At 41.8% G+C, this 27530-nt stretch overlaps 1 protein-coding gene across 5 annotated transcripts in view; it reads left to right on the top strand.

Moving 5' to 3' along the window:
• LOC138742615 (multiple epidermal growth factor-like domains protein 6) overlaps nt 1-27530 on the top strand; it is a 221777-nt gene that overhangs the window by 139797 nt on the left and 54450 nt on the right. For 4 of the 5 annotated variants that reach the window (XM_069897268.1, XM_069897267.1, XM_069897270.1 and 1 more), the window contains 11 exons: nt 3858-3995; nt 5710-5832; nt 8854-8976; nt 12478-12651; nt 13037-13168; nt 17898-18026; nt 19091-19219; nt 22202-22336; nt 24165-24299; nt 25979-26104; nt 26441-26572. In XM_069897268.1, coding sequence (XP_069753369.1) covers nt 3858-3995; nt 5710-5832; nt 8854-8976; nt 12478-12651; nt 13037-13168; nt 17898-18026; nt 19091-19219; nt 22202-22336; nt 24165-24299; nt 25979-26104; nt 26441-26572 — 1476 coding nt within the window. The remainder of the gene's footprint in view (nt 1-3857; nt 3996-5709; nt 5833-8853; nt 8977-12477; nt 12652-13036; nt 13169-17897; nt 18027-19090; nt 19220-22201; nt 22337-24164; nt 24300-25978; nt 26105-26440; nt 26573-27530) is intronic. The other variant, XM_069897269.1, reaches the window with a different exon arrangement.

Consider the following 27530-nt stretch of genomic DNA (forward strand, 5'->3'; position numbering starts at 1 on the left):
TTTCTGAAATCCTCAGTTATCCAAAAAAAATGTTCGGAGCCCAACTGATGTCATTTCTGGGTCCAAAAAATTTTGAATAAGCGGCGTGGCCATGCGTAAGTCCTAGACAGATGAGTTTTGGTTGAGCTCTCCGTGAAGAAAGAATCAAAGGGTTGTTGATCCAAACCAAGGCTTTTATTAACTAGAAAACTGGAGCATATCACATGTAGGTCGACCAGTCCAGAATGATCTGGTCTGGCTAGGAGTAACCCTTTAAGACCTGCCAGTAGGCGTGGCTACACTCTCGTCCAATCACAATCATCCTACACTACAATATATACATATACACATCGGTGATAGAATCTGTACTATCACATTCACCCCTTCTTTGAGAACTGACCCCGGGGTGGATGGACGGCTGTAAAAAAAAAAAGAAAAAGAAAGAAAGGGACCAGTGGGAGGTTAGGGGCTGTACTGGTCAGAGGGCCTGACCATCCGGCATGACCGCCGTGCTGCCAGGATTGGGTTGCTGCTGTCGTGTTGCCGGCAGGCTCGTCAGGTGCGGCCACTGCTTCGCTCAAATCCCCAACGGCGTTGTCGACAGTCCGGCCTGAACTGGTTGGGTGGTGCTGGTCCTTCTGTTCAAGCACATGACCTGGGGGAGAAGGATTTGGGGGAAGTTGGGTTGGAAGCACTGCTGGGCCAGATCCGGCTTGGGCTAGGTCCCTAGAGACTGTGTCCTCCCGCCCGTCCAGGTACTCAATGTAGGCATAATGCGGGTTCTCATGGAGCAGAGTCACTCGGTCAAGCAAGGGGTCGTTCTTTGAGTACCAGACGTGGCGTCGCAGGAGGACCGGCCCGGGAACCGTGAGCCACGCAGGTATGGTTATTCCCAATTCGGATATCCTCGGGAAAGAGAACATCCATTCATGGGGGGTGGCATTGGTCGCGGTGCATAGGAGGGAGCAGATGGAGTGTAGGGTGCTAGTGAGCACGTCCTGCCAGTGAGAGGTGAGGAGACCTTTGTATCGGAGGGTAAGCGTAACCACTTTCCAGACGGTGGCATTCTCTCTTTCGACCTGCCCATTACCACATGGGTTATAGCTGGTGGTCCTGCTTGAAGCAATACCATGCTCCAGAAGGTACTGACGCAGCTCCGTGCTGATAAACGAGGACTCCCTGTCACTGTGGATGTAACTGGGGACCCAAAGATGGCGAAGAAGCTGTGCAGGGCCTCTATGACTGAGGAGGCGGTCATGTCCGAGCAGGGCACAGCGAATGGGAAGCGGGAGTACTCGTCAATGACCGTAACGATGTAGGTAATATGGTTGGCCAACAGTAGGGGCCCCTTGAAGTCCACGCTGAGACGCTCAAAGGGGCAGGTGGCTTTGATGATGTGCTTCATGAGGGAGGGTGAACCAGGCCAACATCATTGCAGTGAGGGTGGGTTGTACCTTCCGCGTTCGGTGTCTGCCCTGTGATATCAGGCGTTGCCGCGCGGTGGAGCCTACTAATTGGATGAGAGCTCTGAGGAAGAAATGTTTGAATGAGATGGTGACGGTTGGGCTTCACACAAGGCACTGTGCTTGATGGCCATTTTTAAGGCACTAATGGCACATTGCTTTTCTTGCCGGGCACTGGGACGTGCTTTCCTTGTCCCTCCTGCAGAAAAAACACTTCGGGGTCTCATCGGGCAGCGTAGCGGCAGCCGACAGGCCATTGGTGTGCCGTGGGGGTAGTAGGGTTGAGGGAGGGCATCCTACTCACATCAGAGCGTGGTGTCCAGCCCTGAGAGTATACGTCCATACTTAAGACCGCATCATCCATCGTCTCTGCGATCCGGAACACGTCCTCTAAGTTTTCTCCCCTGTGTTCTACCAGGCGGTGCCTCACCTCATTTGATCGGACCCTGGCCACGTAGGCATCCCGAATGAGATCATCTGTGGTCTCCACAGCAGTTCTGTCTGGGCAGGCGCAGTCTCTGCCCAGTGCACTTAATGCTTGAATATAAGCTCTACAGGACTCACCGGGCTGTTGCCTCTTTGTCGCTAGTTTGTACCGAGCATAGACCCTGTTCACCAGTCGCTCGTAGAGCCCCTTTTCAGCACCTTCATGGCTGCGATGGAAGTGCTCTGGTAGACTCTCGGGGACACCATAGTCATCAATATTAGTAGTCGGTGGCTACTACCACAGCAGGGTCAGAGAGTTGTAAGTATGTTTCGAAGCACCTCACCCAGTGCTTAAAGTCATTCGAGGCTGTAGCCGACTGTGGGTCGATGTCGAGGCGTTCCAGCTGTAGCATACGCTCCATCCCTTTAAAACTTTCTAGTTAATAAAATTTTAGAGCACGTCGAAAGAATCAAAAGCTTGTTGATCCAACCCAACGCTTTTATTAGCTAGAAGACTGGAGCGTATCACATGTTGGTCGACCAGTCCAGAATAATCTGGTCTGGCTCGGAGCAATCCTTTTAGACCTGCCACTCTCAGCCAATCACAATCATCCTACACTACAATATATACATATTGTACTATCACAGGGAACTAAATAGACAGTCAAAACTTGTAAAGTAAAGATTTTCTTCATCAAAATTGGATAAACCTAATAAAATAAGCCAAAGCAGCTGAAAATAAAAACTGAAAAATCTCCTATTCACCCAGGTGAAAGTCCGAAAGGGAATGTTACAAAAATCGCAATGGGACTGGCAGAACCAGGTAAAACTGGGGAGTCTGGTCAAGAATTAAGTATCATCCTGGAAAAAAAATGGAGAACTTGAGCAACCGATTCTCTGGTGTTGAGAGGGTGATGAGAGATATGACAGAGAAAATGACAGAAATAAAAGAGATTGTTGAACACCTGATGGAGAGAATGGGTTGAGCAGAGATGAAACTGATGATAACGCAGGAAAAACTTGAGGCTTTGGGCAAGCAAGCTTAACAAATGGGAGTCAGAAAAGCAAGGATGGCTTGACAAAATTGACCAACTTTAGTCGACGGAATAATGTACAAATCATTGGACTGAAGGAAGGAATCAAGCAAAGAGACCCGGTGAACATTTTTCCAAAATGGATCCCACAAGTGCTGGGAGAAGATAAATTTGGTGGAAAACTACATATAGGGAGAGCTCACCGAGCACTTGGACCCAGAAGAGCTGGTGATCAGAGACTAAGGCCAGTTCTGGTGAGATTTTTAAGCTACCGAGAACAGGAGACAATTCTGGGAGCAACATATGATCACTCGAAGCAGAATAATGGCCTGCCCGAGATTGATCATGAAAAGGTCTTTTTTTTAAAGATTTGAACCTGACCATGATGAAACAAAGAAAAGAATTTGATGTTGTGAAAAGACAACTAAATGCTAAAAACTCAAAATACTCAATAATATATCCTACAACTTTGAGGGTCAAAGTAGCAGAAGGGAACTGATGATTTTTCAAGACTAAGAACGAGGTGGAGGACTTTCTGTAAAGTCTGTAAAGAAGATTAAGGTTGCTGAGGGAAAGATTGTGAAAATATATATAATGGAACTCAGTAAAAGTTGTACTTTTGCTTTTGCTAAAGTCTTGTACTTATTGTTTAAAGGTAAGTGCATAGAAAGGTTCACGGAGAGCTCAGTAAAGGAAGGAAAAGAAATCTGGGGAAAGGTGGTAACAGGGTGGAGACTCTGGTTTAAGGGGGAGAATATGCCTGGACAGGAGTTACCAAAAAAAAAGATGGTGCTAAAGGGAGGGGTTCTTCTTCCTCAAGAAACTGAATGGGCATTTTTCGCGGGCTTTTGGGGATCAGTAAAATTATGACAGTATTAATTGTCATAGAATTCAACATTAGATGTATGGTTTGTAGAACACTTTCAACAATGTATATTTGTCTTTCTCCCATCAGGTATTGAAATGGAGATTGTGAACAGTTGTGAGAGAAATAACGGTAATTGTTCTCACCTCTGTGAACATACAAGCAGAGGGCCTGCCTGCTCTTGTAATCAGGGATACGTCCTGGACTCTGATGGACACACGTGTCTTGGTACCTCAACATTCATTAATTGCCTTTGGACCCATATGATATATTTTTTAATCTGAATAAATTTTCATTCACGCAATACAACATGACTGAAGCTCCACAAGAGCACAGTGGTCTGTCTGTGGGTTTGTTAGGATTGTGTGATACGTAAAAGTGAATATGTAACATGACATTGAATCTGAATCTTAGCTTTATACGAAAGAAAATGACCTTGTATTCTCATGTAAAAGTCGACCCCCTACTTTTAACCAAAAGATCTGGAATTTTCCATATATAGTATTTCATGTAAAAGTCGACCTTAGTTCTTCACAGATAACAGATGTGAGCCTGTACATAAATGTTACAATAAGGAAATGTTTTTTTCTGTGTTATTATTTGTTTTGATGTATGATTCATTCAAATGTTAGGTTAAAGACTTCTTAGGTTCATTATCTACCAAGCACTGTAATTTGTGTGATTATTACAAAGAATATCATTCTGCCATTTCTTATATAAGGTAGACCATATGAATTTACATCATATATTTACTGTATCCCTGAATGGGTACTTAATACCATAACTACCGTAACACTATCAAAGCCTGAACACAACAGCTCGTCTACTTGCTATTTGCAGATGTAAATGGTCATGGGAAGGAACACAACTCAGCCGAAATTCATTAATATTATATTACCCTATTACTGAATCAGTACAGGGTATATCGCACCATCATTCCTTGTAAATGAATTCATGTGAATTTCAGCCCCTGAAAAGTAGAATCTATGTAATAGTCAACCCCATAAATTTAACATTAAAAAATTGACTCAAAAATTTTACTTTTACATGAGTATACAGTATATGGTAGAACCTTACATTATAGCAGTATATTTGGATATTACTTTGACCAGTTAATCTTCAAGGTTAGTTGTGAGGCCCAGAGAAAACAACCAAGTTCTGAATTTTAGGAGGAAGGGTGTCATGACATTTGAGGGGGAATCTTACTTGTGTCATTCTGTTTAAATGTCTCTATTTGAACAATGGCTTCCACTCTCTATTTCTAAACATTGTTTTGTCTCTGTGATCCTTGATCCGGTCTTCAAACTGAAGGAAAAAGTTTTTATTTTAGGGAGGATAATGAATTAGCCAAACACCCACTCTCTACTCTGATATTTTCGGGTACAGCGAGTAATTTACCTTATGATAGTGAGTTTTGTGGTATGGTGATAATTCAGCTGGGTGAGCCTTGTACTGCCAGAGACCTGACTTCAATTGTGAGTCAGGTATCTGGATTTGCATGTTCTTCCTTGTAACCATATAAGTTGCTTTCAGGTGTTCCAATTTCCTACGACATTACAAAGACATAGGTTGATTGACCACTGTAAATTGCTCTCATGTGTCGGTGACTGGTAGTGCCTTGGGGAGAGGATGGGGCAATGAGGTGCAGTTGGTGAGAAAATGGGAAGAATACAAAAGATTAATGTAGGATTAATGTAAATGGGTGGTTGATGGTCAGCATGGCCTTGATGGGCTGAAGGTCGGGTCTCTGTACTGTGTCTCTCTATGATTCCCAAGCCCTCTTCTGTGGCAAACAGGCATCGGACTAATTGGCCCTAACATTGTTTGACCATCATGTTTCAAGGTAGAGCAAGCCTATACAAGACTTGCTGTTTGATTTTGATAGCCAACTCTGTTCAACCGAGTTCTATGGTTACGAATCTGCTTTTCTCTTTTGTCACAGATTCCAATGAGTGTGAAACTGATGTAGCTTGTTGCGCACAAGACTGTAATAACAATCCTGGAGGCTATGAGTGCAGCTGTCGAGCAGGGTACCGGCTCAATATGGACGGATGCAGCTGTGATGGTATAGTGTGAATGAAAGACAAGTTTCAGGGAGCTTTTCTTGCTATTTTTCTATTTCTTTCTTGCTATTCCTGATGTATTGTGATGTTGTGGCCCGAAATGTTGACTGCCCATTGCCTTCCGTGGATGCTTCCTGCTGAGTTCCCCCAGCATTTTGTGTGTTGCTCCTCTGTGCCATACTTTGCACAGCTTTGAATTGCATTTTTTTAAGAGCACCGTTGCAGATATTTCAAAATCCCAGGCAGACATATGTGATGACATGCATCAGGTACCATACAGCCAAACCTTGAGGGCAGGAAGGATAGTTTTGAATCCAATGCAAATGGATTCTCCAATGGAGAATTTAATTTGGGCTGTGCTTTTTTTAATGGATTAAAAATCTCTGGTCTGAGAAACTGTTAGTGTAGATGAAACCAGCCCTGTCAAAAGCTACCCTTTTAACGATAAAAATTTTGTCGAGCTTTAGGGAGTATTGCTGAAAGTATGTAGTGTGTGAAGATGCACTGTTTTTAACCAGGTCAATTCCAGGCTGGATTTATGTGGTAAAAGAAATGAAAATAAATCTAGTCAATGTGACACGGAGGAAACCAAGCGAATGCCTCAATTGCCTCCTGGGGCATCCTTGCATTGTTTGTTATCTGCCATCTTCTGCTTATCCATTTGGTGATCATTTTCTGTGGATATCCTGTGAAATAATGCATTCAGTATGTGGTACTGGAAATCCAGATAGACAATTCCCTGTGAATACTTGCGGGATTATGAAGAACTTGACTAATTCATAACACGTTGCACACATCTTGCCAGTTTACGCAAAGTGCAAATAATGTTTTTGTTTCATTCATTTAATCTTTCAGTCCATCTCCACTAAAAGTGAACAGATGTGGGTTAACTGTGTGGGGAGAGAGAATGATGACAACAGAAGATACTCTTGTGTTGGCTTGCTGCTTTGCTATTTACACTAACAATTTGCAAACACCGGGGGTGGGGGGTCAGATTAATTTGCTGCCTTGTCTTTCCAATTGAGGGGAGTCATAAAAGGAAAACAAGCTTCCCCTAGGAGACTATAACGGAAACAATATATTCTGCATTTAAAAAAATGTTTTGAAAATGTATATTAAGGAATCTGCCATGAAGTGGTGGGGAATGATTAAGAAAGAAATTATAAGTTGGATGAGCAAATATGCCTTGTGGCATGAGGGTTTCTGTTCTCTCAAAGTGGGAAGTATGGTATTTGATGGGAAGCTAACCAGCCTTGTTATTTTTGGATGAGCACTGATGATCTTTGGGGTTTTGTATGAAAATTTCTCTTGGGGACACTCAAAGGATGAGATTGAATCCAAGAGAGGATGGATTGCAGATGACGAGTGGAAGGAGCAGACTGCATAAGAACATAATAAACATGTAAGAAATAGTAGCCGAAGGAAGTTGCGAGACCCTTTAGTCCCTGTTTTTTCATTTGAAAATGGCTGATATTCTTCAGCTCCAATTTCTCACCTGATCTTCATATACATATTAGCCTGGATTCCAAAACAATATCCCTTCTGATACTACATGACTGATCAACCTCAGTTTTCTGGAACAGAGAATTCTGAAGATATTCCTCCTGACCCTGCTCCTACATGGAATGCTCTCTAGTTTCAGAGTCTGGTCCAAGGTTTTAAAAAAACCTTCTTGGCATCCGCTTTCCTAAGCCCCTTCAGAGATTTGTGTTTCATTAGGACTGCTTTTCATTTTTCCATGCTCCACATAATTAAATAATCCAGGGAGCTTGACATTTGGCAAAACAGAAGGGAAGGCACTGATCACTAATAGTAAGGCAAGAAATCCATGCAGTGGTGAGAGATGGTCTTTGCATGGCAAATCATGATGTAGAACTATAATCAATTTGGGATGAAGTAAGGTGGGCCAATACAGTGGAAGGAATTACTAATAGTGAACAAACAGTGGTTGTAATATTGAATATGGCATGTGTTAGGAAATTTGTGCTGAGTGCAATAGAGGATTTTTAAAAATGTAATTTCAATTTAGAGATACAGCATGGTAACAAGCCCTTCTGGCCCTTGAGCCTGTGTCGCCCAATTACACTCATGTGACCAATTAAACTACTTAAACTACTTTGGATATGGAAAAACGTACTGAGGTGTGCTTGGTTAAGTTGTTCAAGTTCAGCATGCACGCAAAATGATTATGAAGCAAATGATATGTTAACCTTTGTTTCAAGATGATTTGAATACAAACTTGTGGAAATGTCATTGTAATTGTATAGGCCTTGGTTAGAGTGCATCTGTGGAGTTTTGGTCACCTTATCTAAGAAATTATTTATTTACCCAAAAAAGTTGTTTTGTGAAGACCAGATTCACTGCACAGATTCTGCGAATGTTGGGTCTCTCATTTGAAGAGAGATTGAGTAGACTAGGACTCTATCTCTAGAGTTTGAAAGAATAAATGAATATGTAAACAAAAATAGTAAAACTCTTCAGGATGATGAGAGGATGTTTTTTCCTGCTGAAGAGTTAAGAGCAAAGCACAACAATCTCTAAGCACAGTGATTGAGGTAACAACACAATGCTGGTCAAACAGCTAACTTTATAGAGCAAAGATTAGAAAAAATACGTAACCAAAGTTTTAGGCACGAGTCCTTCATCAAGGTACGAGGAAAATGTAGGCAGGCATCCAAATAAAATGAAATGAAGAGTTTAGAACCAGGGAACATGAAGAGGATGGTGGAGCTTTGGAACTCTCGACCCTGCAGTTGTGGAAACTCAGTTGTGTTCATTCAAAACAGTGATTGATAGATTTCTGGACATGAAAGGGATCAAGGGATTCTGAGACGGTGAGAAAACAGCAATGAGGAGAAAGATCAGCCATAATTTGAATTAATATCAGAGCAGATCTGAAGATCTGGTTGCCTACTAGTGTTCCTATTCTATTGGGCCTTTCCACATAGACTATGTCTCTTATCCCAAGAGTGAAATGCCATCTCATTCCTCACTCATATTTCTGTTCTGATTTCCACTTGCAGATGTAGATGAGTGTTCTGCAGACAACGGTGGCTGCGAGCACTGGTGTTCAAACATCCTTGGATCATTTCACTGCACATGCCAGGAAAGATACAAGCTGGACACAGACATGAAAAGCTGTACTTGTGAGTAAAGACAGCCAAAATATATGGGTTACACTAAACATTCAACTGCGATTTCTGAGAATACATTGTTAAAAGTCACAGGCAGTGTGTATTTATTTTTAAACCATTAATTTCTGGAATGTGTTGTTTGCAGAGTTCCTGTTGAAAGTTTAAACTGATTTAACAATTTGCTTAAACAGAGGACATGATCTGAAATGTTCTTTCTCATGTCCAACACAAAGACAAACAAAGGTCATGTTGGGAGAATTCTGGCAATTTTATCTTTGCGTTGCTCAAGTTTTCTTTTTATTGTGGGATGTCGGTGTTGCAGGCTGAGACTTTCTTGTGGTGAAGGGTATCTCACACTGGAGATTGGAAGGAGCTTCGGGATTTAGAGCAGCAATGATGGAAGAACATAAATCTTTACAGCACAGTACAGGCTCTTTGGCATACAATATTGTGCTGACCTATGTGAACCTACTCAACAATCTAAATCTTCTCTACCTCACACCCATCACCCTCTATTTTTCTTGTTTCCATGTGCCTGTCCAAGAGTATTTTAAATGTACCACCCTTCACCAACACCACTGGCAATGGATTCCAGGAAACCACTACTCTCTGTATTTAAAAAAAAGGCCTTGACATCGCCCTTAAACTTTCTTCCCCTCACCTTGTACAGGTCTCCTCTCTGGTATTTGCTACTGTCACTCTGGGGGAAAAGGAGCTGCCTGTCCATCTTTATGCTTCTCATAGTCTTATAGACCTCTATTAGGTTTCCTTGCATCCTTCTTCACTTAAAGAGCTCTATTAACCTTGCCTCATCATGTTCTCCAATTCAGGCATCCTGGTAAATCTCCTCTGCACCCTTTCTAAAAGTTCCACATCCTTCATGAAATGAGATGATGAGAACTGAACACAATATTCCAAGTGTGGCTTAACCAAAGCTTTATGGAGCTGCCACATTGGCTCTCGATTCTTGAATTCAATCCCCCTACTTGTGAAGGCCAGCATACCATAGGCTTCCTTAACTACCCTATCAACCTATGCGGCAATCTTGAGAGGTGTATGGATTTGGGACACAAGGTCCCTTCGTTCTTCCACACTGTTAAGAATCCTGCTGTTAACCATGCACTGTGCCTTCAAGTTTACCCTTCCACTTATCTGGTTTGAACTCCATCTGCCCAACTCTGCATCCTGTTTGTATCCTGTTATAACATACAGCTGCCTTTTACGTTATCCAAAGCATCTCTAACTTTCATGTCATCTGCAAACTTACTGACCCATACCTCTAATTCTTTATCCAGATCATTTATTAAAAAAATCACAAAGAGCTGGGGTCCAAAAACAGATTGCTGTGGAGCTCCATAAGTCACTGACCTCTAGGCAGAATACATTCCATCCATACTACTTTCTGCTTTCTGTAAGCAAGCCAATTCTGAATCCAGACAGCCAAGGTTCCATGGATCTCATGACTTTCTGAAGGAGTCTCTCATGGGGGACCTTGTCAAATGTTTTACTAAAATCCATCTGTACTACATCTATCACTCTACCTTCATCAATATCTTATGTTACTTCTTCATAAAACTCAATTAAGCGCAAGAGGTATGACATGCCCTTCACAAACCTATGATGAATATTCCTGAGCAGATTATGCTTCTCTAAATACTCGTAAAACCTCCAATAGTTTGCACACCACTAATGTAATACTCAGTGGTCTATGATTCCCAGGATTCTCTGTATTACCTATTTTAAACAAGGGGCCTGCATTTCCCATCCTCCAGCATATCCCCTGTGGCCAGGGAGGATGCAACGATCATTGCCAACACCCCAGCAATCTCTTCCCACAATTCCTTTAGTAACGGGGTATATCTCATCTGGTCCTGGGGATTTATCATCCTAATGTTCCTGCATGTACTCTTTCTTAACCTCAATTTGCTCTAGCATACAAACTTGTTCTATACTGGCCTTACATTTTTCAAGATCCTTCTCTCTGGTGAACACTGAAGAAAAATGTTCATTTAGGACCTTCCCTAACTCCTCTGCCTCCAGGCACACATTGCCTCCTTTATCTTTAAGTGGCCCTACCTTCATTGTGTAACACTGTTATTATTATCTGTAATAATCTCGGTGATACCAGGAGCTTCAGGGCATGGGTATGTATTCTATTATAGATGAATAACTAACCCATGTTATTATGTAACCCATATGATGACATAATCACATGATCAATCCAATTCTTCCCTCCCTCGCAGACCAGAATCCTCATTTTTCTGACATCGATGTACCTCACTAAGAGTCATTTAAATGTTCCAGTTGTATTGGCTTCTACCACCATCTATGGGTGTATGTTCCAGGGACCATCACTCTGTAAAAATACCTACCTATAATATCTCCCTTGAACTTGCTTCTGTTCACCTTAAAGGGATATCCTCTGCTATTGGCTATTTTTGTTTTAGGAGAAAGGTGGTAGCTGTCCACTCTATCTATGCCTCTCATAATCTTGTACACTTCTATTATATCACCTCTCATCCCCTAAATCTCCAAAGAATAAAAATCCCCTAGCTCATTTGACCATTCCTCATAAGACACACTCTAATTCTCGCATCATCCTGTTAAATCTGCTCTAGACTCTGTCTGAAGTTTCCACATCCTTCCACAATGAGGTGACCAGAACTCTAAGTGTGATCTCACCAGAAATTTATAAAGCTGCAACATATCTCGCAACTCTTAAACTCAAAATCCCCAATTAATGCAGACTAGGACATCCTCTGTGTTCTTGATCATCCTATCAACTTGCGTGGCAAATTTGAAGGATCTATAAATTTGGACACCATGATCCCTTTGTTCCCCTGCTCTGCTAGGATTCCTGCCATTACCCTTGTACTCTGGGAGACCTGATAGATTCAGAACCTGGGCTGCACACACCTCCTCGGTTTTAGTGCTTGTTTCTGGGAGTCGACCCTAACACTCTTTCACACTGGATTTAAGCCAACTTTGAAGATTTTACGGCAAGGTACCCAAATGTCATCAGTGTTAAAAGCAACGATAATTTGGAGTGCTCTTAACAATTTCAGGATGATCAAGTCAAGGTAGCACATTCCCTTTTCTAAAGGTCAGCAAACCAACTGGTTTCTGCCCACAGTCTAGTTGTTTTGTTCTTAGCTTTTTAATATTTCATGTTAATTAACTATATGTTTTTGAACTTCATCCTGAAACCTGGGGCATTTATTCCGTCTTCCACAACAGCAGCTGGGGATCCAATGCACAATCATTTAAAAATAATCTGGATTTAAGAACCTGGTGTCAGTAATGGAACCATGGATCCCCTACTAATCATAGAGCACCTATGGCACAGGGATAGTGGTATGTGAATGGAAAGAAAAAGGTTGAGAACACTGACTGGTGAGAAGCATTGTCTCTGGAACTTACTTGAGATGATCTTGAAATGTGTTCCAATGGATTTATCAACCAATTGTTTTTCTAACCTTCCTTTCAGTTGATGTGAGATGTTTGTATCCACAGATCTTGAGGATGAGTTTGAAGGAGATTTTGATGAAGAGGAGGAAGATGTTGAACTGGTCAGATTCCAGAATATGCTGTTTAGGGGCCCTGCACAACTTCTTCATTACAAGCCCTCCTTGACGTCCTTGTATAATGAGGATTTGAGGAGTGAACTCAGACTTGTGCACAAAGTTGGTATGTATTGGTTATTTATTCATTCACCTAATTATGCATGTTTCTTAAAATAATTTCACATAGTCTTCTCCCCCTCTCCCCCCCACCACCTGCTCTCTCTTTGTGCCACCAGTTACTGCTTTTTTTAAAATCTCACATACTTTGTTTCTGTTTCATCTTCTTTCTCACATTTCCTCCCTCCTTGTCTGAATTACTACCTGCCCCCTCTTGTGTGATCTTCATGCACTGTAGAACTTATTGTCCTCTTTCATTCTCTTGAATGCAGCATTGATTTGTGTCAATATCCTGAATTCATGGTGATAGGGAGTTACCTCTTGTCTTTTTTTTAATCACTTTAACTTTTCTCCCAGTTTCTTAAAAATGCAGCATTTTTTCTTAAATGTAGTTTGCTTGGATAATGCCTTTGGCAATGACTGCACCCTCACGTGCGCTGACTGTGTGAATGGAGGCCTGTGCAATGCTGAGGGAGATGGCTGCAGCTGCCCTGCAGGATGGGCAGGTCTCATCTGCAATGAAAGTAAGTGAATTCTTCTCAAACGTCAATTTCTAGCTCCTGCTTTATTGCAGGTTGTCAAACAACCTCTGTTTCTTTATTTTTTTGTGAGTTTATGAAGACAAATCATCACCTTTATTTCCTTTTTATTCAAGTTTAAAATTGAAATGTAGAATCAGAAACTGATTTCGGATACTCAACTTGGCTTTGTGCATGGTGTTTAACCAAACTTATAGAATTTTTGAGAAGGTTACCAGTAGAGGTGATGAAGGAAAGGCTGTGGATGTTGTCTACAGGGACTTCAGTAAAGCCTCTGACAAGGTCTCACATGTGAGATTAGTCAGGAAGGTATAGTCACTAGATATTCATGGTGAAGTAGTGAACTGGATTCGACAATGGCTGGACAGGAGAAGCCAGAGTGTAGTGGTGGATGATTGCTTCTCAGTCTGGAGGCCTGTGACTAGTGGTGTACCTCAGGGAACAGTGTTGGAACATTGTTTTTGTCATCTATATCAATGATATGGTAAATTGGATCAGCAAGATTGCAGATGACACTAAGATTAGAGGCATTGTGGGCAGTGAAGAAGGGTTTCAAAGCTTACAGAGCGATCTGGACTAACTGGAAAAGTGGGCTGAAAAACAGGGAAAGTTTAAACTGGTTAGGACTCCATTCCCCAGAGCGTAGTAGAATGAGAGGAGATTTGATAGAGGTATTTAAAATTATGAGGGGATAGACAGTCTAATTTCCACTGAAGGTAGGTGAGATACAAACCAGACAAATTAATTAATGTATAATATAGTTTAGTTAATTATAACTTTTTGCATCAGTTATACTTAACTCCCGAAAAATTGAAAAAATACGGATTTAGAGTGTCAGATTTGTGTTTTCGGTGTGGTGATCAGACAGGTACTTTTTTACATTCAGTGTGGGAATGCACAAAGGTTAAGCCTTTTTGGGAAAAATTAATTACATTTTTGCGAGATTTATTCAAAATAGATTTATGTTGATCTATGGGTATGTTTATTTGGATATATTAATACAATTATGACAAATGTACGTTTGGAGAAACCTCAAATTGCATTTATACATCTGGGATTGGCAGTGGCTAGAAAATGTGAAGCTGTAACTTGGAAAAATGATGTTGATCTGAGTATACAAAGATGGCATAATGAAATTCAGTCATGTATTTATTTGGAGAAGATAACATATAATCTGCAGAATAATTATTCTTTTTTTGTTAAAATGTGTCCCACAAACAGGTACTTCCAACACTGTAGAAGAAAGCATTGCGCTATGCCGGAAGGAATCAACAGATAGAGAATATAGACTGTCTCTAATCAGTGTGGAGTGGAGTGGGGTGGTGGAGTGGGGGGGGGGGGAGGCAGAGGGAGTTGAACAGGATAATTTATTCAACTGAAAAATACATGGCTTCCTGGAGCTTTGATGACTGAAGGATCCTGTAACTGATACTCTAGTACATGGATGAACTGGAGCTCTAAACACTAACTTAACTCACCAGTTTTAACACAGCTGCTCAGAGGTTCAGTTCACAGACCCAGACTATAAACCCATTCATTATGAGCACAAATTGACAGGAAAGGTCTCAGTGGAACTCACCTGTAATTAGATAGTCTGTAATGGATGCACATCTTCAAGTGTAAAGATGTGGCTACCTTCAACACTGAAATGGGTTCACAAAGAGTAATCAACTATTGCACCATCTTGGCTTCATCCTACTTGTGTCACACTCTAGCCTCATATGATATTGTACCTATTTGTTTTCTCCTGTAGCATACTGTGACCACTTTGCCTTCTGTCTATTTGACTATTTCTCTATGTACTATTGTAACCATTTTATATTCTCACTGTATTTGCACAGATTGTTTACATTTCTTTCTTCTTGACTAGTTTGCAGTTACCAAAAGTTTAGAAATTCTGCTTGGCCTGTAGGGAAAAGAATCTCAGGATTGTATGTGATGTCATGCATGGATTCTGACAATAAATTTGAATGGTGAACATTGAACCTTTAAGTTTGGCAAAAATGAAAAGAAATAATAGGTCCAGGGTAAATTTAACAGCTGGTTAAGCCTGAGAGTGAAGCCTGAGAGAGCTGGTTAAGCTGTTTCATTTGTGGAGTACATTCTGGTCCCTTTCCCAATGACAGCATTGAGCGAATTGGCATGGAAAAGGCCATTCAGCCCAACATACCCATGCTGACTAAATTGGCATCTTGGGCTCATGGCATTTGTCTGGATTTGGTCCACATTCTTCCAAACAACTTTGTATCCATATGTCTTTTTAAAATTGCAGTCCATTTCTGCAATGACCTGCAAGAAGACACTATAGAATTGGCTTGGTTAGAATAGCGGTTAGCGAAATGCTGTTACAGCGCCTGCCACCAGGACTGTTGTGTATATGCCTGCCCTGCTGTACGTCATGATGTCACCCCCTCAACATATATATCTCTGAATGTCAGTAGCCATGTTAGTCTGATCGTATCAAAGAATGAGAAAAGCACCACTTCTCTGAGTCCTCATTCTGTAAGTGCGTACCCCCCGCTGTCTGCAAGGAGTTTGTACGTTCTTCCCATGTCTGCATGGGTTTCCTCCGAATGCTCCAATTTCTTCCCACCGTTCAAAACATATTGGGGAGTGCAGGACCATAGGGCATAAAGCACGGGCTCATGGGCTGAAAGGGCCTGTTACCATGCTGTTTGTCTATGTATTAATATGACAACCAAAAGGGGACCTAGCACCATCCCTAAGGCATATGACTGGTCACAGTTCTCCAATTAGGGAAAGAACCATTCCGTTCACCCTCTTATTCCCCCTATCAACCCAATTTTGGATCCAATTGGCTAGTTCACTCAGGATCCACTGTGATCTCACCTATGGATCAATCTGCCATCCGGGACCTTGTCAAAAGTCTTGCTAAAATCCACGTAGACATCATCTATTGCTCTGCCCTCCTCAATCCTCTTTGTCATCTCCAAAAACCTCAATGAAATTGATGAGACGTGACTGCCCATGCAGGTCGATATGTCTAGATGAGGAGTATTAGTGCTGTTATTCGATGCCATTGTTTCAAAGATTGTGTGTAATGAAAGACTGTTAATGATCCTTTTAATTTGCCTCACTAATGTGCGTAATCTCTTAAAATCCAAATAGTCATCCCCTTATTTATTTTAATAATTACATCCTCAAAAATTCCATTCAATAAATGAACATGATTTTCTTTTTATAAATTCACACTAACTCTGCTCTGTCCTATTATCCTTTTTAAGGAGTTCTCTTTTTATATCTTTCACTCATGACTCCTGCATCTTTACTGATATTAAATTAATAGTTCATTAGTTCCTTGTTTTCTCCTTCTTTCCTTCAATGTAGGAGCACATTGGCTGATTCTGTAATCAATGGAAAATTAGAAGATAATGACCTCCACATCCTTTAACTTCAGAGCCATCTCTTTCATTATTCTGGAATGTGGATCATTGAATCCTTTGAAGTTATCAACTTTTAGGCCCACAAACTTCTCTTTCTTTAAATTAACATTTTGATGTCAGTTCCTTATACTGACTCTAATCTTGGTTTTCTTTTGTTTTGTCTTCCATCAAGTCAAACATAAGGGTGTTATTTACGTTCTTGACATTTCTATTTTCTTCCGTTTTGGAGAGTACCTTAAACTTTGACCTTCCCAAGGACTGCGATTACTTCTGAATTCGCTTGGGCTTGCTCTAGCCAATCATGACAGAGGCCTTTCATATGAGCATTGTTCAAGAACCATAACTTGATGTCGTTGATCTAATCATGTGCTTGTATATATTTTCTTGCATGCCTTTGCTTCTTTGCAAGATTGGGAATGAAATAGGTGAAACCATTTGAAACCATGGCATGGTTAGCGCAACTTAATAATGATCCGGGTTCGAATCCGGTGCTGTCAGTAAGGAGTTTGTACATTCTCCCCTTGTCTGTGTGGATGTCCTCTGGGTGTTCCACCCACCCTTCAAAATATATGGGGGTTAATTGGGGTATTTAGACGGCGTTGGCTGGAAGGGCCTGTTAACGTGCTGTATGTCTAAATCTTTTTTAAATGTTTATTTTTGGAAGGTAAATCGTAATTGTATTTATGGAATACAAATGTAATTCTTGCAGTCTCATCAGTACACTAATTTCTTATTATTATTGGCATTCATTCTTAGCCTGGGGTCAGTGTTTACAAAGATGGCAGTTCCATTAGTTGGTGTTTCGATGTGAAGTGATAAGAGCTTCTTGGGATGATAGCTGATCTCACACCACCAAACAAAATACATTATTTTACTAAAGCCAGAGAGCAAAACAATCGTCTTCTAAAACAAAAGAATAAAGGTTGTCTACTTGCTTTTGTTGTTTACTTTGCAAATTCCAAACTTAATTCTGAAGTCACCGCACAGTTCCTGCAACCCTCAACCAAACTAATGGAGGTAGGAGCAGCTTGGAAAACTTGAACTGATTATTTTGAGATTCATTTTGGTAAACAATATGCTTCTCTCCTGCTATAATATGATGGCTGTGAAGCCTCAACAATTGCTTTGCAGTCAGGGAGTAGTGTGTTGGTATAGAAATGGATGTTATGAATTGTAATTAATTATGTGAAAGATAGCCTGATGGAATAACAAGGATTTAATACCCCTTTCTAGTGCCTGTTTACGCAAGTCAGTGTCATTAACAAACTTTGGTCCATTGACTGCTGTTGTTTAATTTCTCTGATTCTTAGCCTGTCCCCAAGGTACCTTTGGGAGCAACTGCAATAACATCTGCAAGTGTCAGAATGGAGGATCGTGCGATGCAGTTATGGGAACGTGTCGCTGCCCACCTGGAATTGGTGGAGAATTTTGTGAAGATGGTTTGTATTCCTTTTGCTACAATAATAGATATATTTTGGCTTTCCAAATTTGGACAGAGCCTCCAGATTCAATGTACTGTATCTCCCTTCCAGTGACCCCCCTCTGCCAATCTTTATATCTTTTTTTTTACCCCACAGTCAAATCTTTAGGTTATAATTTTCTTAATATGCATAGAATAGATTCTATGCACAGGAAAATTGGATGAAAATCAAGAATTTGTTCTTGATTTCCCCTATTTTAGCAAAGGTTAGGGAATCAAGGTCAAACCCTCTCTTGCAGTGCATCTTATTTCCTTCTCCCAACTGGTGTCCCCAGTTGTGTATACATTTTGTTACGCCCCCCCCACCCCCTCTTCCGCTGCTCTGATCCAGCACAATTTTCCACGTTAAGTCATTTTGCATTATTTCTTCAGTGAAAATTATCTTCAAAAAGAACATTTAAAGCAGACTGTTCAATCCTTCCTGGATGAAAATGGAAGATGCAAGGCTTCCCCATCTAATTTTTTTTTCTACTATTCCTTGCATTTCTATTGCTTTGTGGTATACCCTGTATTTAAATGTACTGCATAACTGAATTTCTGAGAAGAAATATTAAGAAAATATCGGGACAAATTGTCTGATTTGGAAGTCTGATCATTCTGATGTTCTGGTACACATTTACTCAGGGCAAGCAATGTCCAGGATGCCACTTCTGATATTTTTGATGGGTCATTATTAATTAAAGGGATTCTTTCCAGTCCAGGAACCTGTTTCAAGTCGGATCACTTCAACTTGCATTTTTCTGTATTTTTACTCTCTGTGAACTTGCTCTCTCGCTAGGTTCTGAAGTCATAAGTTCTGATTGTTTAATTATTCCATCAGCCTAAAAACACTGTATTTCAGAAGTAACTGCAATTTAACAGTCACCTTAGTTTGGGCTGGGAAAGGGTATAGTTTCAGCATGGAGTTACAAACTCATTTTGGGCATTTGAATTGGGATACATTTCCTTTCATCTTACTGAAGGTGTCTATGCAGTATTGCAAGTTTAATACCATGAGAAACTTACTATTCTCTTTATTCTTAGGCTGTCCCAAAGGATTATTTGGAGTAAGCTGCAATAAGCGATGTACCTGTGCTGGCAATGGCTACTGTCACCGTTTCTATGGGGCTTGTTTATGTGACCCTGGCCTATATGGACGCTTCTGCCATTTACGTGCGTACAAATTAATTTGTGCATAGACCTTACAATTCGTGAGCAGTAGTTGCTTGGAGTTAGACTCAATTATTCGGCATATTTTATTGTCATCATTGAGCAATCTTAGTTCAAGTGTAGCACATACAGTGTAGTGACATCTTTCTTGTCTCAACAATATGATCAGTCTCCTCCACTTTATCTCATATCTGCCATGACTGCTTCGTCAGATATGGATTTCTGTGCACCTCAGTAAGAATCTCCTGCGAGCAGGTTAACTCAAAGTTTAAATTTATTGTCAGAGTACATACATGGCATTACACACAACTTTGAGATCCTTTATCTCCAGAATTTCTCATTACTGGTAACTGTAAACTGTACTCAAAGAATGAAAGAATTGTAAATAAACTGCAAATACAGAAGTATAAATATTCATAAATATATAATGAACCAAGTACTCATCTTAAAATAAGCCACTAAATTACTGAGACACGTAGTCACGCACACTCAATTCCACAGCCACTTTGCCTTATTGACTTTTACAGTTTCTGCTAACCTTCTGTACTCTTCCCTCCCCCCTTCCCTTCCCCCTTCCAGCTCTCCCCCTCCTTTGTTCCCTCTCTATTCACCCAGTCATTCCTCCTTCCTTTGGTTGCTGCTGTGCCCTCCCTCCCTTCTCCACCTATTACCTCCTGCCTTTGCAACCATGCCTCATTCCCAACTCTATTATTCAGACACCTGCCAACATTTTTCTATACCTTGATGAGGGGGAAACCCGAAACATTTTTTTATCTTAGCTATATAAAAACATGTTTGACCTGCTGAATCTCTCCAACATTGTGTTTTACTTTTTACCTCCGAATGAGTCTGTTGTTCAGGAGTCCGATAGTTGAGGGGAGGCAACTATTTCTCAACCTGGACGTACAAGTCCTGAGGGGCGGTGCCTCAACAGCTTCCTCAATCTTTCTATCCTTGCGCCATTCTGACCCAAATTATACGTGTTGCAGATATATTAGAGGCTAGACCACCATCTGCTACACTTGTCCTGCTTTTGTGGGTGAGTGCAGTGCTCTTCACACCCACCAGATGGAGTGGCATCTCCACTTTGTTCAACACCAATGGCAATTCAGATGCCAAGCTGTTTTCTTCCTCCAAGTTGGTTGAAGCCTCTTCAAGAACACCTTACAATGATTTCCTGGAAGATTTTCCTGCTTTAAGCTACTAAGAAGTTGTTTTATGAACCACCAAGCTGTTGGTAAAGTATTGAAGAAGTGAATGTCTCATCACTCACCACCAAGACTCTGCAAACCTCAAGCCTGACACCATCAAAGTGTCTGCTTGGGATTTAGATTATGAATAATTGTTGGTGCTCCCAACAAAAGTTCACTGATGCCACTGACTGACTGTTGCTTTACCCTGTGGAGAAAGCAGCCCAAAATGCAGGTTCCTCGTCCCTTTTGCTTTCACCACAATCCCAGATGATTGCAGTCCTCATAAAACTGTCTGCAGCACAAATCCCCTGTGATCAGTGTGTCTCCGCGCTGCTGCAAAAAAAACATTGGCTGGCTAAGTGTTTATTTTGTGCCTGCAGTTTGGAAGTGAACCATTGCTGAGATCCTTCTCAATGACTCAGCTCTTTGCATCAGTCTTGACAGACTTCCACATCTCCTGAGAAGCAGGACGCACTTTATTAAGCAGCCATTTAGCCTTCTTCTCTTGACAGGGACCACCAGTTTGGAAGGCAAAAAAAAGCTGATTGGTTTATTCAATATAAAACTTTTTAGAAGCAAAGACCCTTCTTGTCTGTGCCATCGATTATTCTGCCTGGTTCCACTGCAAACCTCTCTATCCTCCTCCCATCTGTGTACCTGTCCAAATTTTTCTTAAATGTTAAAATTGAACCCACATTCACCACTTCATCAGGCAGCTGGTTCCTCGCTCCCACTTTCAATGCGAATAAATTTCCCCAATGTTCTTCCTGAGATCACACTCCAGTGACCTTAGTTTTGAGTGTGATTTTATGATCGTTCCCTTTCATTCCATGGTCACAGAGTTATCACACCCTCCTCTTTTCTGCTGCTATCTTCCTGGGAGAGGAAAGCCAAAAGTAAAACTCAAACATCTGTAGACCCTGTGGTTGAAGTAAAAACTCACCAGGTCAAACAGTGTCCTTTATATAGCAAAGGTAAAAATGCATCACTGACGTTTTGGGCTTGAGCTCTTCATCAAGTTATGGAAAAATGTTGGCAGGTGTCCAAATAAAAGAGGGGGTGGGGTGTGGTCGCAAAGGCAGGAGATAATAGGTGGAGAAGGGAGTGAGGGAAGAAGGGCAAGCAAGGGGAGGAGAGATGGCTAAGTGATAGAGAGGGAAGGGGGGAAGGAGAGCTGGAAGGGGGAGGGAGAAGGGGGGGAAGAGGAGAGCAGGTTAGCAGAAACCAGAAAAGTCTATGTCAATGCCTTCTGGCTGGAGAGTGCCCAGAGGGAAAATCAGTGTTGTTCCTCCAATTTACGAGTGGTCTTGGTGGGATAATACAAAAGGCCATGGATAAACATGTGAGTATGGGAGTGTAGTACAGAATAGTTGGCTACTGGGGGAATCTCTGTCACTGGTGCAGATGGAGCGAAGGTGCTCAGTGAAGCGATCTGTCTCTCCAATTTAGAGAAGGTCACAAAGGGAGCACCGGATGCAGTAACTCAATCCTGCAGATACACAAATAAAGTGTTGCTTCACTTGAAAGGTCTGTTAGGGGTCCTGGACTGTGGTGAGGGAGGAGGTGTGAGCGCAAGTATTGCACCTTCTGTGGCCACAGGGGAATGTGCCAGTGGTGGGCTAAGGAGGAGGGGGAGGTGGCACGGGGGGCGTGATTGGTGGGGAGGGATGAGTGCATGAGGGAGTTGGTGGAAGGAAATGATGGTCTGGCAGTGCATCTCCTGTTATAAATAGCTTTTTTCCAATATTTCATACATGTACAGCAGGTAACGTGCACATCTGTTCTTTCTCAGCATGTCCTAAGTGGGCATTTGGACCTGGCTGTTCTATAGAATGCCAATGTGTGCAAGCACATGCAACTGGCTGTGACCCCAAGGATGGCACCTGTATTTGCAAACCAGGATTCCATGGCCTTGGTTGTGAAAAAGGTGAGCAGATTTTCTCATAAAGAAAAGAACTAGTACATGTAGCAGGATGTCTGCATTACCCTACATTGCAACTGCAAATTAGCTTGCTCTGGATGCTCAGCGCTGCTCCCATTCTCCCAGCAACAATGCACCAATACACTGCAGTTATCTTTTCTCGAGAGACACCTTTTGGCTCATCAATTCTACATCATGTAGAATCACTTTTTTTTTCTATTCTCTTCAACTTTCCCCAAATTCTTCCACTCACTGACACACAGTCACCAGTGCACCAATCATTTTACACACCTTTGGAATGTTGGAGGGAAGTGGAGTACCTGGTCACAGGGAGAATCGACAGACTCCATGCAGGGAGAAGCTGAGGACAAGGTTGAACCTGGGTATCTGGCAGTGTTAGGCTCCACTCGCTGTACCATCACTATTTGGATGTTGCTTCAGTACATCACCCAGCAATAACATTGCATTGCACCTGGAATTATCTTTCTCAGACTATTCCCACGGGTCCTTTACATCTCCTGGCAGATAAACCGCATTGAATCTTCACCATCTTGTATGGGTGTTTAGTTCCGTCCCATACATCTCCCACTCACAGCACGGTCAATGAGCCAGGCCACTTAAAAATAATTTAACATTAGGGAAAGAAGGGAAAGGAGATAATTATTGAAAAAGAAGTTGGCTAAGGCATAATTGCATCTAATTATTACCACCGTAAACATTTGGTTGTGAGACTTTTTCATTATGATTTTATTCACCAGGATTAGATATAATTTTAAATTTAGACACAACATGGTAACAGGCCCTTTCAGCCCATGGCCCCCATGTCGCCTTTTTTTTTTCTTTGGCTTGGCTTCGCAGACGAAGATTTATGGAGGGGGTAAATGTCCACGTCAGCTGCAGGCTCGTTTGTGGCTGACAAGTCCGATGCGGGACAGGCAGACACGGTTGCAGCGGTTGCAGGGGAAAATTGGTTGGTTGGGGTTGGGTGTTGGGCTTTTCCTCCTTTGCCTTTTGTCAGTGAGGTGGGCTCTGCGGTCTTCTTCAAAGGAGGTTGCTGCCCGCCGAACTGTGAGGCGCCAAGATGCACGGTTTGAGGCGTTATCAGCCCACTGGCGGTGGTCAATGTGGCAGGCACCAAGAGATTTCTTTAGGCAATCCTTGTACCTTTTCTTTGGTGCACCTCTGTCACGGTGGCCAGTGGAGAGCTCGCCATAGAACACGATCTTGGGAAGGCGATGGTCCTCCATTCTGGAGACGTGACCCACCCAGCGCAGCTGGATCTTCAGCAGCGTGGACTCGATGCTGTCGACCTCTGTCATCTCGAGTACTTCGACGTTAGGGATGAAAGCGCTCCAATGAATGTTGAGGATGGAGCGGAGACGACGCCTGATTGACCTACACCCTCAGTACCTTTTTGATCGGTGGTAGGAAACTGGAGCCCCCAGGAAAACCCTTGCAGACACAGGGAGAACATACAGGCAGTGCGGGATTTGAACCCCGGTCCTAATAGCTGGTGCTGTAAAGGCATGGCGCTATCATGTAACCCAACCGTGCAGCCCTTGTTTGCTCTAATTTCAAAACTGTTCACCCAAGTGGTGCAAGTTCAGGTTGAGTTAGCACCATTGGACTTGAGTTTACTGAGCTGAGACTTTATGCTTCCCGAAATGGGTGAAGCACATTAAGGCTTCATCATCTCAGCAGTATGTGAAAAAGGAAATATTGCATACATAACAACTGTTCATATGATTCAAGAATTGGAATAACTATGTGGAGTAAAACTGAAAATGAATATTTCTCCCTTGCTTTAAAATGCATTTATTCTGGTTTCCTCTAGATTGCAGTCCTGGTTTCTACGGTGCTGGTTGTAAATCCCAATGTGATTGTACAGTTGGTGTGCCATGTGACCAACAAACTGGCGAATGTAGACGACAATGCCCACCGGGGTTCCATGGAGAGGGGTGTCTATTGAGTAGGTATTGAAGTTTTGAACTGGTGTTACCAAGATGGGCAGTGTGGTTAGCGCAACACCAGTACTCCAGCAGCAACCTGGGTTCAAATCTGGTGCTGCGGGGAGTTTGTACGTTCACCCCAAGACCTGTGTAGGTTTTCTCCAGATTCTCTGGTTTACTCCTGCCCTCCAAAATGCACGCTGGTAGATTAATTAGGGAATAATTGGAAAGTGTGGGCTTCGTGAACCAAAAGGCCATTTTACTGTGTTGTACTGCAAAACTTATGTACAATTTGTCACGGCTTCTGAACTATTGTGCAGTAGACCATTCAGCCTATTGGATCCTCTTTCCTTCCTTCTGCCCACATTTCCCTTTTAGCCCTGTAGCCCAGTCTTTCCCACATGCCCATAAATCTCCTGGGCAGATAGAGGGAGGCGAAGCAGGGACACTGCCAGGAAAGAGGTGTTGAAGCAAGGCAGGAAGAAGAGAAGGAAAATGAAACTGGGCTTTTAGGCAGGAAGAAGAGAAGGAAAATGAAACTGGGCTTTTAGGCAGGAAGAAGAGAAGGAAAATGAAACTGGGCTTTTAGGCAGCAAGAAGAGAAGGAAAATGAAATTGGGCTTTTAGGCAGGAAGAAGAGAAGGAAAATGAAACTGGGCTTTTAGGCAGGAAGAAGAGAAGGAAAATGAAACTGAGCTTTTAGACAGGAAGAAGAGAAGGAAAATGAAACTGGGCTTTTAGGCAGGAAGAAGAGAAGGAAAATGAAATTGGGCTTTAAGGCAGGAAGAAGAGAAGGAAAATGAAACTGGGCTTTTAGGCAGGAAGAAGAGAAGGAAAATGAAACTGGGCTTTTAGGCAGGAAGAAGAGAAGGAAAATAAAACTGGGCTTTTAAATACAAGCTTCCTTGCTTTGTTGCAGAGTTGGGCAGCACAGTAATGTCCCTTTTGTCCATCATGTCTAAATTACTCAAATTTGCCTGCATTAACTCTGTACTTTCCCTGCCTTGTTTACTTCAGTATGTCCACATGGCTGTTCAACACAGCAATTGTATCCAACTCTATCAGCTCCACAGACAGTATGTTCCAGATGTCAGCCACTCTGCTTTTTTTAAAAAAAACTTTCCCCTCAAATCCCCTTTAAAAGTTCTTCCTTTCAACTTAAACCTTTGCCCTCGTATTTCTGATATCCTACATCAAGAGAAAAATATTCTGACTATCCATCCTATTCAAGTCTAACAGAATTCTCCCCTCCAGAAAAAACCTAACCTATCCAATCTTCACCCCACCCATAATTAAAACCATCTATCTAGGCTGCATCCTTTTGAATCACCTCTCCAGTGCAATCACATCCTTCCTAGAATGTAGCAACCAGAACTACACACAATTCAAGGTAGGCAAACCCAGTGTTTGTAAAGATGCAACAAAAAGCTCCAAAGGTTTTGCCCTGACCTATGAAGGCCAGCGTGCCACATGCCTTCTGTGCACAATGATATTTCAAATACAGAAGCTGCAAATCTGAGGTAAAAATCAGAAAAGGCTGGAAATCCTTATCAGTTAATGTAGCAGCAGAGGATTCTTTCCATTTTTCTGACACACCTAACCCATCTGGTATCCACTCCAAAGAAGATAAATCAGAAATAATTTTTTTTTGTAGCTGAGTGGTTGGGAAAATGTAAAATTTCTTTCCTCTTGTTAACAGCTTGTGACTTTGGAAGGTTTGGGATTAATTGCAGACAGAATTGTGACTGTGGAGTGGCATCTTGTGACGTGAGAACTGGGCAGTGCATCTGCCCTGCTGGTAAAATGGGACTGAGATGTGAAGCAGGTAAGACCCATCCTGAGATAATCATGATTTGTCCGAATCCAGTTTCCAAACTGTAGTGTGAAGGGTATCTCGATGGAATTGAATGAGTTTGGATGATGGTAGGGAGGGGGTAAATTGTCAGATCTCTTTAACACTTTTAAAAAGATTTAATTTGATGTATGCTAATGTAGTTGGTTTATGCTTGCAGCAAGTAATAAAAGTGGCCAGTTTATACATTGGTTGTTTCCCAAGCTCTCCTGATGCAACTGAGTACCAGCCACGTCAGATACATATTATTATAATGAGCACCTTGTTGTATGAATATAACACATGTGATTTCCTATTTGATTGCATCAGATTGTCCATCTGGTTATTGGGGCACCAATTGCCAGTTCTCTTGTGAAGCCTGTGAAAATGGAGGCATTTGTAACAAGGAGTTGGGAACGTGTGACTGTCCTGCGGGATTCACCGGTGCATTGTGTCAGGACGGTAAGTAGCACTTTAAGCCCTCCAAGAGCAATCTCTGGGATTTATTTGTTCAGCTATTACTTTGAATCAATATTGGGGAGAATGTGGGCACATCCAATTGCTTTAAAATTAGCCTTTCCTTTCAGCAACATTGTTTTGCTTGTACTAATTGAAACTCTGTTAATCTGGAATCCTTGGAACTTTGATGATGCTTGGATTAGTTGATTTTCTGGATTATTCTGAATACTCCAACACACTTTTAATTTACCTTTTCCCAATAGAGTAGTACATTTTCCAATAAACCCAGTAAGTTCAGAGGGAAACAAGCCCTAATACATTTTAAAAGGGCCATGGAAAAACAGAATCAGGTGAGTTTCAAGGAATGGCCAGATTTGGTAAGATTTTAGAGTTGATTATTAAAGATGGGGTTTAAAGATACCTGAAAGCACATAGTAAAATAGGCTGAAGTGAGCATGGTTTCCTTCAGGGAAATCTTGCTTGATAAATCTGTTGAAGCTCTTTGAGAAAGACACAAGTGGGTTAGACAAAGAAGAATTACTTAGAATTTCAGAAGGTCTTTGACAAAGTGCTACACATGAGGCTGTGAAACTAGATTGGAGCTGATGTTATTATGGGAGAGGTTTTGGCATTGATAAAAGATTGGCTGACTGGCAGAAGGCAAAGAGCAGGGAGGAAGGGTGCCCTTTCAGGTCATCTGCTGGTGACCTATGGTGTTCCACAGGGGTCCGTGACTTTCCATGTTGTATATTAATGATCTGGATGATGGAATTGGTGGCTTTGTGGCCAGATTTGCAGAAGAAACAAAGAGGTGGAGGGATGGATAGTGTGAAGGATGCCTGCAGAGGGACTTGGACATTTTGGGAGAATGGGCAAAAAAAGTTGCAGGTGGAATACAGGGTAGGTGTATGGTCAAGCAATTTGATGGAAGGAATAAAGGCCGAGTCTATCTTCTAAATGG

This window comes from Narcine bancroftii, chromosome 9 (assembly GCF_036971445.1).
Source record: "Narcine bancroftii isolate sNarBan1 chromosome 9, sNarBan1.hap1, whole genome shotgun sequence".
Lineage (NCBI taxonomy): Eukaryota > Metazoa > Chordata > Chondrichthyes > Torpediniformes > Narcinidae > Narcine > Narcine bancroftii.